Source organism: Alosa alosa, chromosome 6 (assembly GCF_017589495.1).
Source record: "Alosa alosa isolate M-15738 ecotype Scorff River chromosome 6, AALO_Geno_1.1, whole genome shotgun sequence".
NCBI classification, from domain to species: Eukaryota; Metazoa; Chordata; class Actinopteri; order Clupeiformes; family Clupeidae; genus Alosa; species Alosa alosa.
The window spans coordinates 1,867,928-1,883,932 of NC_063194.1; the positions used below are offsets into that span (position 1 = coordinate 1,867,928).

A 16,005-nucleotide genomic window follows, 5' to 3' on the forward strand; every position below is an offset into this window, starting at 1 on the left:
ATTTCTTGGCGTACATCCAAGACAAATACGATTCTAGCTCTGCCACTAGAAAACCCAAAATCACACCGATTCCATGGGAATTTGACTGTTTATCTTTAGGGAAGTCTACCGTGAGTTGAAGTCTTGCCAATAAAAATTCTGTGAACTAAATTGTGAACAGAGTCACTGAGTTCACGGTGTGTAGAAATGTAGGTTATCATTCAGAAATTCCTTATACTTTTCATTTTGCTTCCCTAAAAGACAGGTTGACAACGTCCGAAAGCTTCTGACAGACATTGTGATATTAGCACCTTGCTGCTAGGGAGCGGTGTCTGTCAGTCTGTCTGTGTGGCTCTGAGCCAGGAGCTGTGTGAGGAAAGGAATCAATCAAGCTGAGGAAAAATGTAATGGAGCAGAACAGTGACCCTGACAGGAAGAGGCTGGCACATATCATATATGGCCTCCATGAACTGTGCGAAATCCACCCAGGCATTAACTCCCCACACACACACACACACACTCCCAAACGGCATACAAATCACAGTAAGGCTGCTTGCCTCCCAGAGTAGAACTACATACTTGTGGGAGCAGCGGTGGGAGAGTGGTCTTGAGTGTGGGTGGGATGAACATCCATGTTTTGTGTTTTTTTTACACATTCTACATCAATCATGTTGAGTTCAGACAAAGGGTTCAAACACAAAACAGCAACGGTGCAAAAGTGTTTAAACTTAGGGGCAGCCGTGGCCTACTGGTTAGCGCTTCGGACTTGTAACCGGAGGGTTGCCGGTTCGACACTGTGCACTGTGTTGTCCCACTGGAAGAGAAATAAAATGTGACTACCAAGATGCCACATGCCTCAGTAGGTATATATGAAAGGCCTGTGTGTCACAATTACCTGTTCTGGTGGATGGTCTTGATTAGCCGAGTATGTGGAAACTTTGTGTGTGAGAGAGAGGGAGACAAGAGAGAGAGAGGGAGGGAGGGAGGGAGGGAGAGAGAGCGAGATACATGTGTGTGCTACTGCCTCAAGTCTTGTGGTGTCAGACATGACTTGGGCATTTTGTAACACACAAACCTGAACCCCAACCAGTAGAAAGCGGCTGAAGTGCCCTTGAGCAAGGCACCTAACCCCTCACTGCTCCCCGAGCGCCGCTGTTGTTGCAGGCAGCTCGATGCGCCGGGATTAGTGTGTGCTTCACCTCACTGTGATTTCACTGTGTGCCGAGTGTGTTTCACTAATTCACGGATTGGGATAAATTCAGAGACCAAATTTCCCTCACGGGATCAAAAGAGTATATATACCTATACTGAAGAGGAAAAACTAGCCTTATGAAATGGTGGTTCTCACCACATTTCATCAACATTTATCACCTGACTCACCCTGGAACAGGTTTGTGTGTTACAAAATGCCCAAGTCATGTCTGACACCACAAGACTTGAGGCAGTAGCACACACATGTATCTCGCTCTCTCTCTCCCTCCCTCCCTCCCTCCCTCCCTCCCCTCTCTCTCTTGTCTCCCTCTCTCTCACACACAAAGTTTCCACATACTCGGCTAATCAAGACCATCCACCAGAACAGGTAATTGTGACACACAGGCCTTTCATATATACCTACTGAGGCATGTGGCATCTTGGTAGTCACATTTTATTCCTCTTCCAGTGGGACAACATAGTGCACAGTGTCTCCATTTTTCAGGGCTTGTTTATCTCGAATGAGCAAGAGCGCGAGAATGAAAGGAATGTAGCCATAGATCAAGATCACTACTCAGTACAGTGCAGCGTGACTGAAACTGAGAATGATGTTGGAGCCCAGAAAGAACCAGTGAAACCAAACATGAATGAAAGTGTAGAGCTTCCCCTTTCTTACCCCACTGAACACTAAAGATAGGCTACTGCAATTAGTGAGAAATATTCTTCCAAACCACATTAAGACAACTGGAGAAAAAAATAGCTGGAATGGCTTTAGGGGTTGTAAAATAATGATTTGTTTATAGATGAAGTCTGTCTAGGGTTATTCTGCATTAATTCTGGAATGGGATGTACATTTTGTTGTGGTGTGTCATGTTGAAAGAATTATGGAGATTCCATATTCCATAACACAGATGTTTTCACATGGTGAACATGCCAGCAGCATATGTACCTAATGAAAACTCTGGTTCATTTTCATGAAATCAATGCAAGCAATAAATCAATCATACACCAGATTACTACAAGATGTAAGACCAGGAGAGGCAAATAACCAAGTCCAAATCTAAATGTCTATGTTCCAGTCATTGATTGTACGATGGCTATTTAAGATGAAGGACCAATGAAAGATAGAAGGCATTATATTTTGGTACTCACAATTATAGGAAGATGGGGACCCTCGGGGCCTGCCGTGTTCCTCCCCGTACAGGGCACCCATGCTGGGCTGACTGCTGCGGCGCCCCGGGTACGGGGGTGGAATCGCCCCGTAACCCATGCTGGTGCCCGCCATGCGCTCCCGGGTTTTGTGGGCCTGGGCGCGCTCCTGCCGCAGTCGCTCGTCGTCCCGGATGAGCGAGACCAGCTGCTTGGAGCGTTCACGCACGTGGATGCCCTGGTCCTGACCATCGCGGTCGATGTACTGGAAGTCGCGTAGCGTCTGGATGGCGTAGATGTTCTCCTTGCACTGTTGCGCCACCCGCTCCGAGCCCGTCTTGATCAGGTAGTCCAGCAGCATCAGGGCCTTGTAAACGTGGCGCCAGTTCTTGCCGTGGTCGTTCAGCCGCTTCCAGATCATGCCCATGACCTCGGTGAAGGCCACCACGTTGAAGGTCATGTCAGCGATCTCGGCCATGAGCGAGGTAGGGGGCCCCCAGGGGTCGTTGGAGGTGGCCTCGCGCACTTTGATCTCCGCATCGGTGTAGTTGTTGACCATGTTCTTGACCGAGCGGCGTAGCGATGAGGTGGTCATGGTGTTTTTGTGTAGCGGTGGGAAGGCTAATCCCTCCCCACAAGCAGTCCACTTCTAAATAAAAAAAGACTAAGGGAGATATCTGAATGGCTGCTGTCACCTCAAAGATGGTTTTGGATACAGCTCTGTCCTTCCCTCCGGTTAAGCAGATGAATCAATGACATGAAGACCTGCTGAATAGGAGGAGAGAGGGAGGGATGGGGTGGGAAAAAAACAGGCGTCACTGCAAAAGCCCTCTGAAACACAGCATAAGGTTTCAGTCTAAACTGAAGAAAAACATTAACCTCATCTGCTATCCTGCGGCGAGGGGGGGGGGGCAGAGTGGACAGGCTTATACCCCTCAGAGCTCTCAACAAAGCAGAGCGTCTCCTCTTGCTGAACAGCTAAATGAACATCCTTAAACCCAACATAGTCCTCACTCACCACAAATAGTCACATTTTACAAATGCTTTCGTCTTCCTTCCAGAGCATTCCACAATACCGTGGGCTGACACAGGGTGAAGAGCGAGCAAGAGAATAAAGGCTAGAATTACAGCACTGGAGGTAAGCTTTCTTTCAACTGAACGGTGTCTTCGAGACAACCAGTGGGTGTGCTATACAGTAGAACCTCTTCCTTTGATCAGTAAAGAGACAGCCAACAAACCACTCCAGCGAACAGAGAGATTCACTGTGATGACCACTGAAATATGATACTAAGAAATTGTCAGACTCTTCGGTCCAGTTCTTAAGCAGGTCAGAAAAGCCATGGTGCCATTCTGAATTCAAACAGTGGCAGAGAAGCCAATCAAGAGTTGTCAAAGGTCATTACAACTTACAACATTACAAGCACAACTATCTGGGTCAACAAATCCTATTTATGCTTTCATTTCCCATCTAGCAGTAGTCCAAAGGCTTTTATGAGATTCGTTATGGTAATGGCATTTCCTCAGTACTGAGCTGAAACTGCTTAAGGTCACTTAGCAATGCTGTTGAAGTACAGACCCATGCCAGTTTCCACCCATTATTAGAGGCTAAATCAAGTTGTTTAGATGCAAATGCATGCAGGCCCTGTGGCCATTCTAGAACATCTACAAGTGTAAAATCAACCTGTTAAAAGCTATATATATATATATATATATATATATTAGGGCTGCCAAAATAACTGATTAATTTAGATTAATTAATTTGAGAATAAATAACTGATTCAAAAAATTAGTGCAGATTCGATTCCGTATGACATTTGACCCCGAGCCGTTCTAGTCAGTAAAAATTAGACTGTAAAATGAAGGAGAGAGACGAAAACGTGCTGCCTGGATCATTGATTGGAACATTTACTTTTAAAAAATGGACTGATGGTGTTGATAAAAATAAAGTGTTGAAAATAAAGTCCTCTGCAATGTCTGCAGCAAGGAATTTGCATATCACCGGAGTTCATCAACTCTATAGTCGCACATCAATGCAAAGAAATAAGTGTTTATGGGATTATTTATTTTCATTGTGTCCCCTAGGTTATATCTGTGGCCTGAAATGCCTTGTATGTGAAAAAAAAAACTTCTTCCCGAAGCACTGTTGAATTTATTTCCTCAGCATATTAGGTCATATCATAGATTATTATGGCCATTATTTGAACAGTGAAAATAATAATAAGAGTTTTTTTCACTAATGCTGATTATTCAATGATTCATTTGAATTTAAATATTTAAAATACTTTCGCAGCAAAAATTATATATGCGATTAATTTAGATTAATTAATCACAGAGTATGTAATTAATTAGATTATTTTTTTTAATAGATTGACAGCCCTAATATATATATATATATATATATATATATATATATATATATATATATATATATATATATATATATATATATATATATACACACACACACACACATACATTTTAGGACCATGACTGATCCAAGACCACATACAAATTTCAGACAACTATCTTCCTCTTAATTTCCCAACAGCCCAAGCCAACGTACTTCATTCAAGAACTATATCTGGCCAGTAATCATCATTTTAAGCAGTAAGGGGATGGAAATAGAATGGTGACATATGACCAGTCGACCACTGATAGTGTCCTGGGTCAGAAGACCACATCCCGCCCACGCAAGCACACCCAGAGTCCCAAATCACTCCACAGCTACTACTTCTCTTGATCTGTTCTGCTGCTGCTACTGCAATCCATTAATACATATTTTAATGAGACATTAATGCCCCTATCCAGGGCAGCAGGTATGAGTTACTTTTATAAAAGTCTGTAATTCCTGGGAATCAATCTCAAGGCCTTGGTGTTGCTAGAACGTAACTCGCCTGCCAATAGAACACATGGTCTACTGCAAACTGCTATTTTTTTGTTCCTGTGAATATGTTCTTGGAGCAAATTATTAGGAGGAAATGCAAGCCAAAGGCTTGTTTAAAGATGGTGATGTTGGTTTGTCAGGCTATTAGTCTGTTCTATTTTTATTAGTCTGTTCTATTTTCTATTACCTTTAATTCCTCCTTAAATGATTCATTGTCAGAACTGGTTCAAGTACACTTAATCCAACCACAAATAGTTCAAGTAAAGTAAAATGAAGCTGCCAATTTGGTGTGGAAATAGTTACAATCGACTGACTTCTTCTGGAAAGATACAATAGTTTTACATTTTGGATTAGATACTATAAAGATAATACTTTATATTATAACCCTAACCCTAGGTAACACAAAAAAAACAATGACCTTAGTGTCATTGCAGGGTATTTAGTTTTGGAATCAATAGGACCAAGTGGTGGAATGCGAGACAGCTGGCAAACATGCAGAAAACAATCTTTTCAAGTTCAGCAGAGCAACCTTTCTTCTATGGGTAGGCCCGTGTTTAGTAGCATTGGTATTTGAATAATTATCCAAATCTAGAATTTACTGTTAACACTTAACACTGAAACTCTGATTTGTGGACTGGGAACAAGGTCATTACAATGGGCCCGTAACTGAAAGCTAGCACAGGTCTACGATACCAAAATTTGGAGGAATAGCTCACCAACTTTAATTGGGTGAGGCTAGGTTTCTTAGTTTGCGCTACGCTGGCCTAAATCCATGTTCACGAGGCTCCGGAATTTCGCTTACAAATACGAATTCACACTCGTAACTGAAACAACAGAGATGAAGTGTTCAGCAACCAGACCTACGACGACACTAGGTCCGGTCGCTTTTTACCCGTTTGAAAATAAACATTTAAGTCAAAGGGAACACAGCAATGCAGCCGAGATTGGAATAATCATAGAATCTACACGAGGCCGACAACAAGAATCATTACATTCTGAGAATTAACTTACCCTGCCAATGTTAAGTTATATTGCGTCAAATGTATTAAACACAACCCAGTACACGCCAGCTTCCCAACGAGCCGTGACTCAGCTGGGCGCTGTGGTTTGCGCTAAAACATCCCGCCTTGTTAAGGAAATCACGAATAACTTACGAGTTAACCGGACAGCTTCCACTCTTACCTCTTACATTGTCCGTATCCTATTATGAATCCCAACTTAGGGATCATTTAGCCAGTAATGCGTTCCCTTTCCATGTTACGTGTGTGCAACAACTCATATGTAACACGAATAAATAAGCTTAAAAACTGGTCGAAACGATGATTTTGAATGTGGTTTCCTCTATAACGCGTTCATGGTCGAATTTAATAAAACTGTACTACGTTGAGTTAAAAAAACAAAACAAACAAAAAAACAGTAACCAGTGTGTGACAATACACAACTCGGGCGCCGAGCCTGCAGATAACACAGACAACCCCCCCACCAAGCAGTAAAGTGAACTAGGAATGGGAGGTAGACGGGGAGAGCTACGCGTTGCCTGCAGAGTCAGCCTTTAACCCATTCCATTCCGCACCCCAACTGGGCCAAGGGGTCTGTCAAATAGTAAGCTAGGCTATGATATATACAAGATAGCCCACACAAGATAGCCCAACCTCCATTTTAGTTCATAGTAGCCTACCTAGTTTGAGTGTGTTTTAGATGAGTGACTATTGACTATTAGTGGCTTCCACTGGAAATGTAAAAGTACTTATGAGTTGGAAAAATATTTACCAGCTATTTATCTCTGAAAACAAGGCAAGACATAAACTGTGAAAACATAAGACATAAACTGTCCTTATACATGACTTATAAGACTCTGCTCGCCTATTTCATAGATTAGCTGTAGCCTATTGTATTTTCTGTATTGTAGTCATTCTGGTATAAAATATATAAAAGCTTTGGTGGCACAGCTTTCTTCACTGCTCACATATTTCACCAGTCATCCACATCAATCATTCATTTCCACTGAGAGTTGGTGTGTTGTCACCCTGGAAATAAGCAACAGTCAGAATCATTTATTTTTAAAGGAACCGTATGTAAGAAATATATTTCTATTAATCATAAAATGGCCCTGATATGTCACTAGACATTAAGAAATCATGTTCATTTTAAATACTTATATCACTGACAACAGTAGTCCGGCCAGGATATTGTCATTTAAAAAGTGAAGTTGCAGCCCTCAACTGATGTTGATGTTGTCATGTTGCGTTTTGGCCTGATGCGCCACCCTCCATGATGCCAGTTCTGCTAGTCAGGGGGGAGGGGGAGGATACACCGCTCTACAGTAATTTGAAAGTGATTGCGGTACCAGTTTTGGCCACAATATTACATACGGTTCCTTTAATCATGATGGGCTCATGTTCCTGAATTGTACACATAATAAATGAATGAGTAGGCATGTGTGAACAAGACAAGTACAAACTGTTTTATCTTTACACAACGTTTGTATCTATCACATGGGGTGGTGAGATAGAGAGAGAGAGAGAGCAAAGGTCTGTGAAGGTGCACACTTCTTCATATTTGCCCTCTTTTGACAAGTTGTTTAACAATCAGGTGTGTCAGGAAAGACCAGTCTGCTCTTAGCATTCACTTAGACTCACCTAACCGGAAAGGAGGCAACATCAGAACACCAACAATGCTGAGTTTTGTTATGCTTCACAAACTCTTCATGTAAATGCAATTTATACCATAGATGTAGTGTCGAGTCAATTATGCTTAAGGGTAATGTAACATGTACAGCTCTATTCTCTTTGAAGGCTGTTCTGTTGGTGATGTTTTAGCCCAGTTTCTTGTTTTTTGACGCTAAATAGGCTTGGTTGTTGATTGGCCGCTGTGTGAAATCCTCTACCTATAGCACTAGGAATTTAACATCTCTCCCCTGTGTGTATTTGACGAAACCTAGAATAACTCTTGAGGTTCATGGAATAAATCAAGTAATTCCATTGTGCAGATGAACTATATAGGTTTTTAATTCAGAAGCCCTCATTGCCAAATATGAGTGGTTTAGCTTCCTGACTGTCATTCCTCTCATGTGTGGTGGTTTCAAGTGAAAGTGTTGTAATGCCCCTGCAACTTCACACATTTTCTCTTTCATTCCCCCCTGACCTCTACACAGTCCCACGGTCAGTTAACACCCCTTTGTGTGCTTTTCTCTGGGCTGCCTCCCAATATGCCCGCCCCATGTCTTTATTTCTCCTGAAAACAGTCTCCTGACCAAATTCTTTGTCTCCCAACAAAAGCCCGGTGATGTCATCGCTGAGAGGCATGCCGGCAGTATGCTGATTTAGAAGGAAGGGTGGGGATTGGAGGGGGGGGGGGTGCAGCGCAGCACTGTGACATCACAAGTAATGTGGTAATGTGAGGATATCTAAGGGCCTTAGATAAGCCCATGAAATATTGAAAAAGGACAAATGACAACACAGCATATCTGAGCAGTTTCCTGCTGGTCACCTGAGTGTTTTTGAACGAAGTCACTTTGTACGGGAGGAGCGAGAGCAGCGTGCTGGGGCCACAGCACATTTATATTTTAGGCCCTGGAACACATCTGGGAATCATATTTATTGGAACTGAGTCAACGGGATATCTAACTTTCTTTTTGGGCTGGAGTAGAACACGTCAAACACAGTAGGCTAATGCCCTGTACTAAACAACATCATGCCTATTGCTGCCCTCTCCTGGTTATTTCTGCTCAGTGTTTCAGTCTAATTGCTTTCCATATGGTGACATACTGTTTCCAGACACCCTCAAAGAACACTGGCACACTATTGTGCCTTGCCATTCATTAACTGAGTTATAGCCCACTAGATACAGCTGTAACTATAAAATCTCAATATTTTACAAACTCAATATAACCGGTATGTTGCTACATTTCTACAGGTAGAAGAAAACACTTGTCAGTTTAATATAAAATATGAAACAGAAACAGCTCAGGTCTCCTGTCCATGTAGCCAAGGATTCTGGGAACAATAACTCTTATTGACAACGAGAAGGAGGAAATATGAAATGCATAGTTACCATGGCAATAGAATTAGTTTTGTCACCAGAAACATCTAATCAAACGAAAGACAAGGTCAAACATTCTTGCACTGGTTGATCTGTTCGTTCATAGTGGCCTTCATCTGTACAAAAGGCAGGACATGAAGGAGAGTGTGTAGAGGTAGCCAGAGGAAGGATGTCATTGAATTGCCCAATTCCTCTCCAAGGCAAACATAATAGACTGGCAGTGAATGTGATGGCCAAGTTACATAATGCCTTGTAGAGGCGTTAAAGACTGCTGACATCCGTAATCTGACTATACTGCAAAGCCTTACAGCTTTATAGCACTCATACTGAACAGAGCTAACTGTATGTTAGTTCATGTCCAAAAACACAGACTTGTTAATTGGAACAAATAAGAGCCTACTGCCCTGTTGCCCAGAAGCACTCCACAAAAAGGCTACATTTCTTACTGTGAGGGTTAAAACTGAAAATCCTTACAAGGCAAACTGATGGATGTGCACTGTGTCATTGCCTAGAAAGAATGATTTTGTATGACTTGCACGGCCGAGGGTACTACACAAGAATCCAAGTGTTTACCTTGAAGGATCTGCATTCAGACTGTGAGCGTGGGGGTGTAGACTACGGCTTGAATACATGTTGATGTTGCACTATAAAAGGCATTGTGCCACTGCATGATTCGTAAACCTGAGTATTCTGCCGGTAATGGCAAGCATAGATCCATGCAGTTAGTCATGATAACACAGAGTAGAGACTCAGGAATGAAGAGTAAATTGAGAATTGAGACATTTTAGTGCTGAATATTTAATAAATACACTCTCATGACAAATTACATCTCTCCCTTTTTTATGTTAATCTGCTTCAGAGGGAAACAACATGAGAGTGAGAAATAGGATAATCACCTGCATTTGTGGCCTCTGACAAATCGTGGGATGAACTAAACACTCCACAAACAGCCAGGGAACACGTTTGGCCTGATGTCAAAAAAATGGAAATCCAGAAATAATTGTACATTCCAAATATAACTATAATTCTAAAAAAAGTAAACATGCTCTCCTAATCAGGTTCCATCAGGAATTAGCCCAAAACCACTAGGGACCCACTGTGTTGCATGTTATGCCATAATCTGAATACCTGTACCTGTACAGAAATCACATATACTTAATATATATCTATATATAGCACAATGCATACTGTAATTAGTTAATAAGTAATATGGGGTATAGGTTATAATTGGGTGATTACCAAACGTAGTACTACTATTACTATTATAAGATCTGACAACCCAAGTGGTTCTATTCTTAACTCTTGGTTGAGTCGTCTTCAGAAACTAGGGTCTTCCGCTATTCGCGTTGTTTCTTGAGGGAGGGTGACGTACGTGGGTGTGAGCTCCCCTATAAATTCAGCCGCGTTGGGGATGCAGCTCACAGTGCGCTCGCTAAGGAGACTCTCTCAGTCGGTGCTTTGCAAACAAATACAGACCTGGGGTGATTACGGGAAGGATCATGGAGGTGAACGCAACTGAGAAAGTGTTTCACTTGGTTGACGGCACCGCCAAAACGTTCTATGCTACTCCATCTGACAACAGTTTGCTTGCCGAAGTGCCCGTGCAGTTTGTTAATGGAAAGGTGGTGAACTCCTCGGCAATGCTTCATGAGTACAAAAGCGCAGCTCAGTGCTTGCATGCCGCCGGGGTTAAGGTCTCTACCATCTCAAAGGCTCGAATGGGTATTCTAAAAAATGTTACAAACTGGAGGCGAGAGAGAAAGACAAGGGTTGTGCGGTCCTCCAGCGTTGGCCATCGACATTCATCATCTGACAGACCCAAGTCCGTTGATCCATTAGCTCCGCTTCTGCTTCATGGGCAGAGCTGCACGAGCTCCACGAGGCAAGACGCAGATGCAGACGAACTACGCTTCAGCAAACCAAGAAATTACCGGCGCGTAGTGGTCCTTGGCGCACCGAGAGTGGGTAAGACGGCCATCCTGAGACGATTCTTGCAAGGAGGGTTTGAGGACAATTATATACCCACAACAGAAGACTTTCACAGTAAACTGTACCACATCCGTGGAGAAACGTATCAGATCGATATTCTGGACGCCTCAAATGAGAGGGACTTCCCTGCCAAGCGTAGGCTGTCAATACTTACAGGTAAGACGCATATAATTACGCACGAAAACAATATTTTGAATTTCTACTGCCATGTCATTTAATATGGGTGTACAAAATGCTAATGCCACATTTTGTCTTCCACAGGTGATATATTCCTCCTTGTGTTTAGTGTGGATGACAGGCAGTCTTTCAACGAAGTCTGTTCTTTACGCACAGAGATTAAACTGGCCAAATCCAAGCTTGGCAAGTCTAAAGAGAACACTCAAGTCCCCATAGTGATATGCGGGAACAAAGTCGACCTGCAGGCCAAGAGGGTCGTCAGCCGTCCAGAGATGTGCGAAAGACTCGGGGAAGACGCTGCTGTGTTTGAAACATCGGCTAAAGACGGTACCCAAATGGAGAAGATGTTCGAAGCCCTGGCACAGCTCGGCGGACTCCCTGTCGAGACACGCCCGTCCCTGCACAGGGACATTTCAATTCGCTCCTATGAAGCGCTGCACGGTGGAAAGCGAAGCAAACGGGAGATCCGATTGCTCGCCTTAGATGGACCTTGCGGTGCAGTTTATCCACTGGCTCGCCGCCCTAGTTATCACAGCGATCTTCGTCGCATTCTCGGACCTAGTGCCTCTAAGAGGACCACTCCTATTGAGAGGTGCCAGATCCAATGAGATTGTATAAAGCGACGTCCACATCATTTATGAATAATAATTATTCATTTTACCGTAAGAATATGTTATTCTATTCTCCTGGCTGGACCAGAGAGCGTATATTCTTTGTGCAGAAGTGACTGTATCCTGCGAGAAAACTAGCCAATATTTTGGGCTAGAATACACATCATTATCAACTGTGATGTTTAGGAACTGTTTCCTTACTCTGATAAATTCTAATAAATCAAAATGATATTAAACCTGATCTGTGAGTGTTTATCTAATCATCAAAGGGAATATAACCCTGGGAAGTCGATTAGTTCTCTATTTATGGCTGTTCAGTAAAGAAAGTGTGGGCGCGCGCGTACAACCAGTGGAGGTTGTGCATTGTTGGTATTGTATAACCCATTGCAAGCAAGAACTGCCTGTACACCATCATACCCACCACCCACGCGCGGTGAGTGTATACTCACGAGTCGTGTCTCAGCCACAGTTATAGGTATTTTGTAACGGCATAGCCTACGTCACTAATCCATCAATGAGCCCATTTATGGGACACGAAGGTCTCATAATGTCTGGAGGTACTTGTTGATCAGGGACACTGCCATTCATTAACAGACTGTAGGAGTGAACGAAAAGGCAGATTGGTACTCTAAATGAATGTGAATCCATCCAAATGGCAACATAGATCAAATGTACTAGTAAAAAGTGGATGAATGAGGAGGACTCAACCGTCAGAACCATGGACAGCTCGGACTCTATTTAATAGGGCCTTTTATTAAACACCAATGGGAGGTACATACACAGAAGAGAAAGGGAAATATGTGGATAACAGATTAAACAAATCAATGTTTTGAGACATTCATGTTTTCAGACATCAGACTCTCTTCAGAAATTTGAAGATGTGAGCATACTATACTATACTATACTGTGCTTCCACACAAACCACAGACTCCAAGGCTAAATGACTTGATATTTGTAATCTACAGATAATGTTTGTCTGTGTACTCTGAAAGATTTTAGACACAACTTTGGATAAGGATTTGGATATTCAAGAGTGCCAATCATACTTTAAAAATGAATTTAGTCTTTAGTTTACAAAAACTGTAACTCTTTCTAACCCTGATTTAAAGTATGCTTATACAATGTATACATGATAGACATCCTAGTTATTTTTTATGGGTCTTGACCTTCTACATAAAGATCAGTTGTGAAAATCCCAACATCATAAATGAAACATAACGGGGAAACCAGGCAAACAGCTCAACAACAGTCTACTGAGATTTAAATAAAATAACAGGGCAAATAAAAAACAAAACGACACAACACGTGCAGCCTCCATCTCCTGCTCTCATACAGCACACCCACACAGACTCATCCAGAGCACCATATGCAAACCCCATATCAGAGGGTCTGTCACACTGTACACAATGCGCTGCATATAACATGATTGAACTTTGACCGCGGCACGCGCAAGAGCGGCAAAATGCTAGCCTGACGAGCCAGACCCACATTAAAATGTAGGGTCTGGGCACTCACCGTTCGCAGTGCTCAGTCCGAGGGGCGGGATAATCGGTTGTCTTTCAAATTCCCTCTGCACGCAATAGGACAGCGCTGACTCCCATGTTTTCCCACCAGCGGAGCTAGTTCGCTAGTTGCCATCTAAACGTTTGCCATCTTAAAACAAGCTTAACTCGTGTCACACTGTTGGCCAACAGCAACATCCATCTTCTTTGTTTTCAAGTAGCAGGGAATTCAAGCCAAGCTGTTGCAACTCTGCCATCAATCATTATGTTAAGCCCGCCTAAAGACTCTATACACGATTTGATTGGCCTGATAGAAGTTTAATTTTTCGAGCTCACAAGCCAACGGAGAGTTGCTAGACTAGCCCTGGAAGCAAATGTAATTTGCTGCCGCTAGGGTGCATCTAGATTTCTAGGCTAGCAAAATGTCGCTTGCGCGGCAGACCAGTTCTTAGGCGTGCAAGCCATTGACAATAATGCATTTCATAGCGCATACCGCGTGTAATGTGATAGGCCCTTCAGCTTGCAGGGGTCTCCAGGCTGGCTAGTGTGTAGTGAAGTAGGCGAATTCCGCACCCACATAGGATTCTGGGTATGCGGCGCAACGAGTGCTGTGGCTGCAGCGCGTCAAAAAGTTCAGCAATCCCCAACTTTATGCAAATGAATCCGTCCATCGCGAGGCGAGTATCCACGGAGGGGACGTCCATCATCACGTAGCCTAAATAAAACCTAATTTTCCGGTAGTGTGGTTACCGCCAACGTACAGAAACATGGCAGATGGGAAAAATTAATCATAGCAGTGTCTACATTTCTGTGTTTGTATGATGTGTGGCTAGAATCCTACAGGGACAACTTCATGATTGGAATGACCGCCCAACTTGAAAACTAATTTATAGATGTGACTTTCCCTCGGTAATTTCAAAATAGTGGAGGGAAACATTTTGTTTGGTTGTTTACTAGGCTACCTGCTCTTGCCCTGCCGTTTCCACCCATCTACAAAAGGGAACGCCCATCAAAGCGTCTTCATGGAGGGTAGCGTCGCGATTTGGGGAGTTCGCATTGCATGCTAGTGGATCACCGGCGTGTGTTCGGAGGGGCGTGCAGAGAGGAGAGGCGAGGGCTATCGGCACGCATGTGAGGCGGCCTCAGGATGGTAGCCGTAGCTATGCGCGCAGACAGAGCCTGACAAAGGATTCCTTTCACAGCGGCCTGGTAACCCTAACCTGACTCTCGCCAGATGAATTTCGTTCCACTTAGCTCCACCTAGCTTCACTCACATCCATCTGGGACCTCTTCCTTCTTCTCTAATTATCAGTAAAAGGAGTCATAGTATACATTTAAAGTACACTCATAGTTATATATCCAATTAGAATTTGAGTGAGGTGAGTATTGATGACCCCTGGTTGCAGCTCAAAACAATCATCTATTTTCACAATTAGTGGAGGAAGAGGCATGCAGTAGTAGAAAACACAGTAATTAACACAGGCGGTGTCTTTGATGCTGTAGTCTATGTTTGTGGATGAACTCAGACTAACCTAAAAGCACAAGCTTTGTGAAAAAGTCAGTGCAGTCCACATCCGTGTTGACAACCTTTCTGTCGTCCCCATTTAAAAAAGAAAAGAGTATAGTTAAAAACAGTTGAACACAGATGTATTTTTTATTTTCCTATTGGTGTGTACCCGACATAATGTTCTCATGGAAAGAGAAGATGCTCAGGAACAGTTATTACACAGCAGCCTGTTCCAGGCTCTGTTCGGCTCCTGCACTTTCCCTAGCAACACATCCAGCTGTCACGCTAGTCACGCTTTGTTTTCGCCTGGCTGTGTGTTGACACATGTTATTCAGTACTGCTGTTCTCACTTATGGTGAGACCGCCTATGTGCTCGGTTTGCGACGAACGCCTGCACCACGCCGTGATCAACAGTTCCGTGGCGTGTGGTCCTTGTGACAGGTCAGGGGCTGCATAACGAGCGTCGGAGAGCCGTTCGTGCTGCCACTTTGAGTAGGTCAAAGTGGCAGCACGAACGAGGCTGAGTTAAGAGCCTGGATGACAGTAAAGAGCCAGATGGCATAGTGAAAAAAAGCCTCCTCTCATACCCTGACATGAATGCACATTTAACTCAGAAGTATTTAAAAAAAAAAAAAAAAAACTATTTCAGAAAAAGAAAGGAGCTTGGGGTGAAGCCTCTGAGGTGAAAGTAGCGATGTCAGTCAGATGTTTAGTCGGTCGGGGCAGAATCAGTACTGAAGGCCACGGCGGGTCCTTCTGTCTGTAGGTCACCTCCTCTGCTGCCCTTCTCTGTGCTGCGGTTGAATGAAGTCCTTGTTCCCACGGCGACCCTGACTGCGAACATAGGTTTCTAGCTGCAGTAACAGAGTGGGCAGCAGGCTGTCCAGCAAGGCCAGCCCCTCCCAGGAACACCGTAGACCCCTGAAGGCCACACACACATACGACAAAATGTGCTTTTATCCAACTTAATCACCA

General features: G+C 43.4%; 4 protein-coding genes across 16 annotated transcripts in view; 2 read left to right on the forward strand and 2 right to left on the reverse strand.

Annotated features, from left to right (window-relative positions):
• epn3a (epsin 3a) overlaps window positions 1-6,765 on the reverse strand; it is a 16,244-nt gene extending 9,479 nt beyond the window's left edge. For 3 of the 13 annotated variants that reach the window (XM_048245157.1, XM_048245154.1, XM_048245147.1), the window contains exons 1-2: window positions 6,386-6,762; window positions 2,323-3,087 (exon numbers count right to left, since the gene is read on the reverse strand). In XM_048245157.1, the coding sequence (XP_048101114.1) occupies window positions 2,323-2,914 (592 nt within the window). In that variant the 5' untranslated portion in view covers window positions 2,915-3,087; window positions 6,386-6,762. Of the gene's footprint in view, window positions 1-2,322; window positions 3,088-3,198; window positions 3,938-6,214; window positions 6,317-6,385 lie in introns of those variants that run through there. The other 10 variants (XM_048245159.1, XM_048245156.1, XM_048245155.1 and 7 more) reach the window with 9 other exon arrangements.
• LOC125295732 (GTPase IMAP family member 4) overlaps window positions 5,421-16,005 on the forward strand; it is a 17,758-nt gene continuing 7,173 nt past the window's right edge. Inside the window, exon 1 of the mRNA XM_048245167.1 lies at window positions 5,421-5,745. Coding sequence (XP_048101124.1) covers window positions 5,696-5,745 — 50 coding nt within the window. The 5' untranslated portion in view covers window positions 5,421-5,695. The remainder of the gene's footprint in view (window positions 5,746-16,005) is intronic.
• Window positions 10,681-12,257, forward strand: rasd2 (RASD family member 2). The gene is made up of 2 exons (XM_048245166.1): window positions 10,681-11,389; window positions 11,495-12,257. Exons 1-2 carry the CDS (start codon window positions 10,744-10,746, stop codon window positions 12,016-12,018), a joined length of 1,170 nt encoding a protein of 389 aa, XP_048101123.1. The 5' UTR covers window positions 10,681-10,743; the 3' UTR covers window positions 12,019-12,257.
• The window catches only part of rsad1 (radical S-adenosyl methionine domain containing 1), an 18,118-nt gene continuing 17,271 nt past the window's right edge, over window positions 15,159-16,005 (reverse strand). Inside the window, exon 11 of the mRNA XM_048245162.1 lies at window positions 15,159-15,951. Within this exon, the coding sequence (XP_048101119.1) occupies window positions 15,798-15,951 (154 nt within the window). The 3' untranslated portion in view covers window positions 15,159-15,797. The remainder of the gene's footprint in view (window positions 15,952-16,005) is intronic.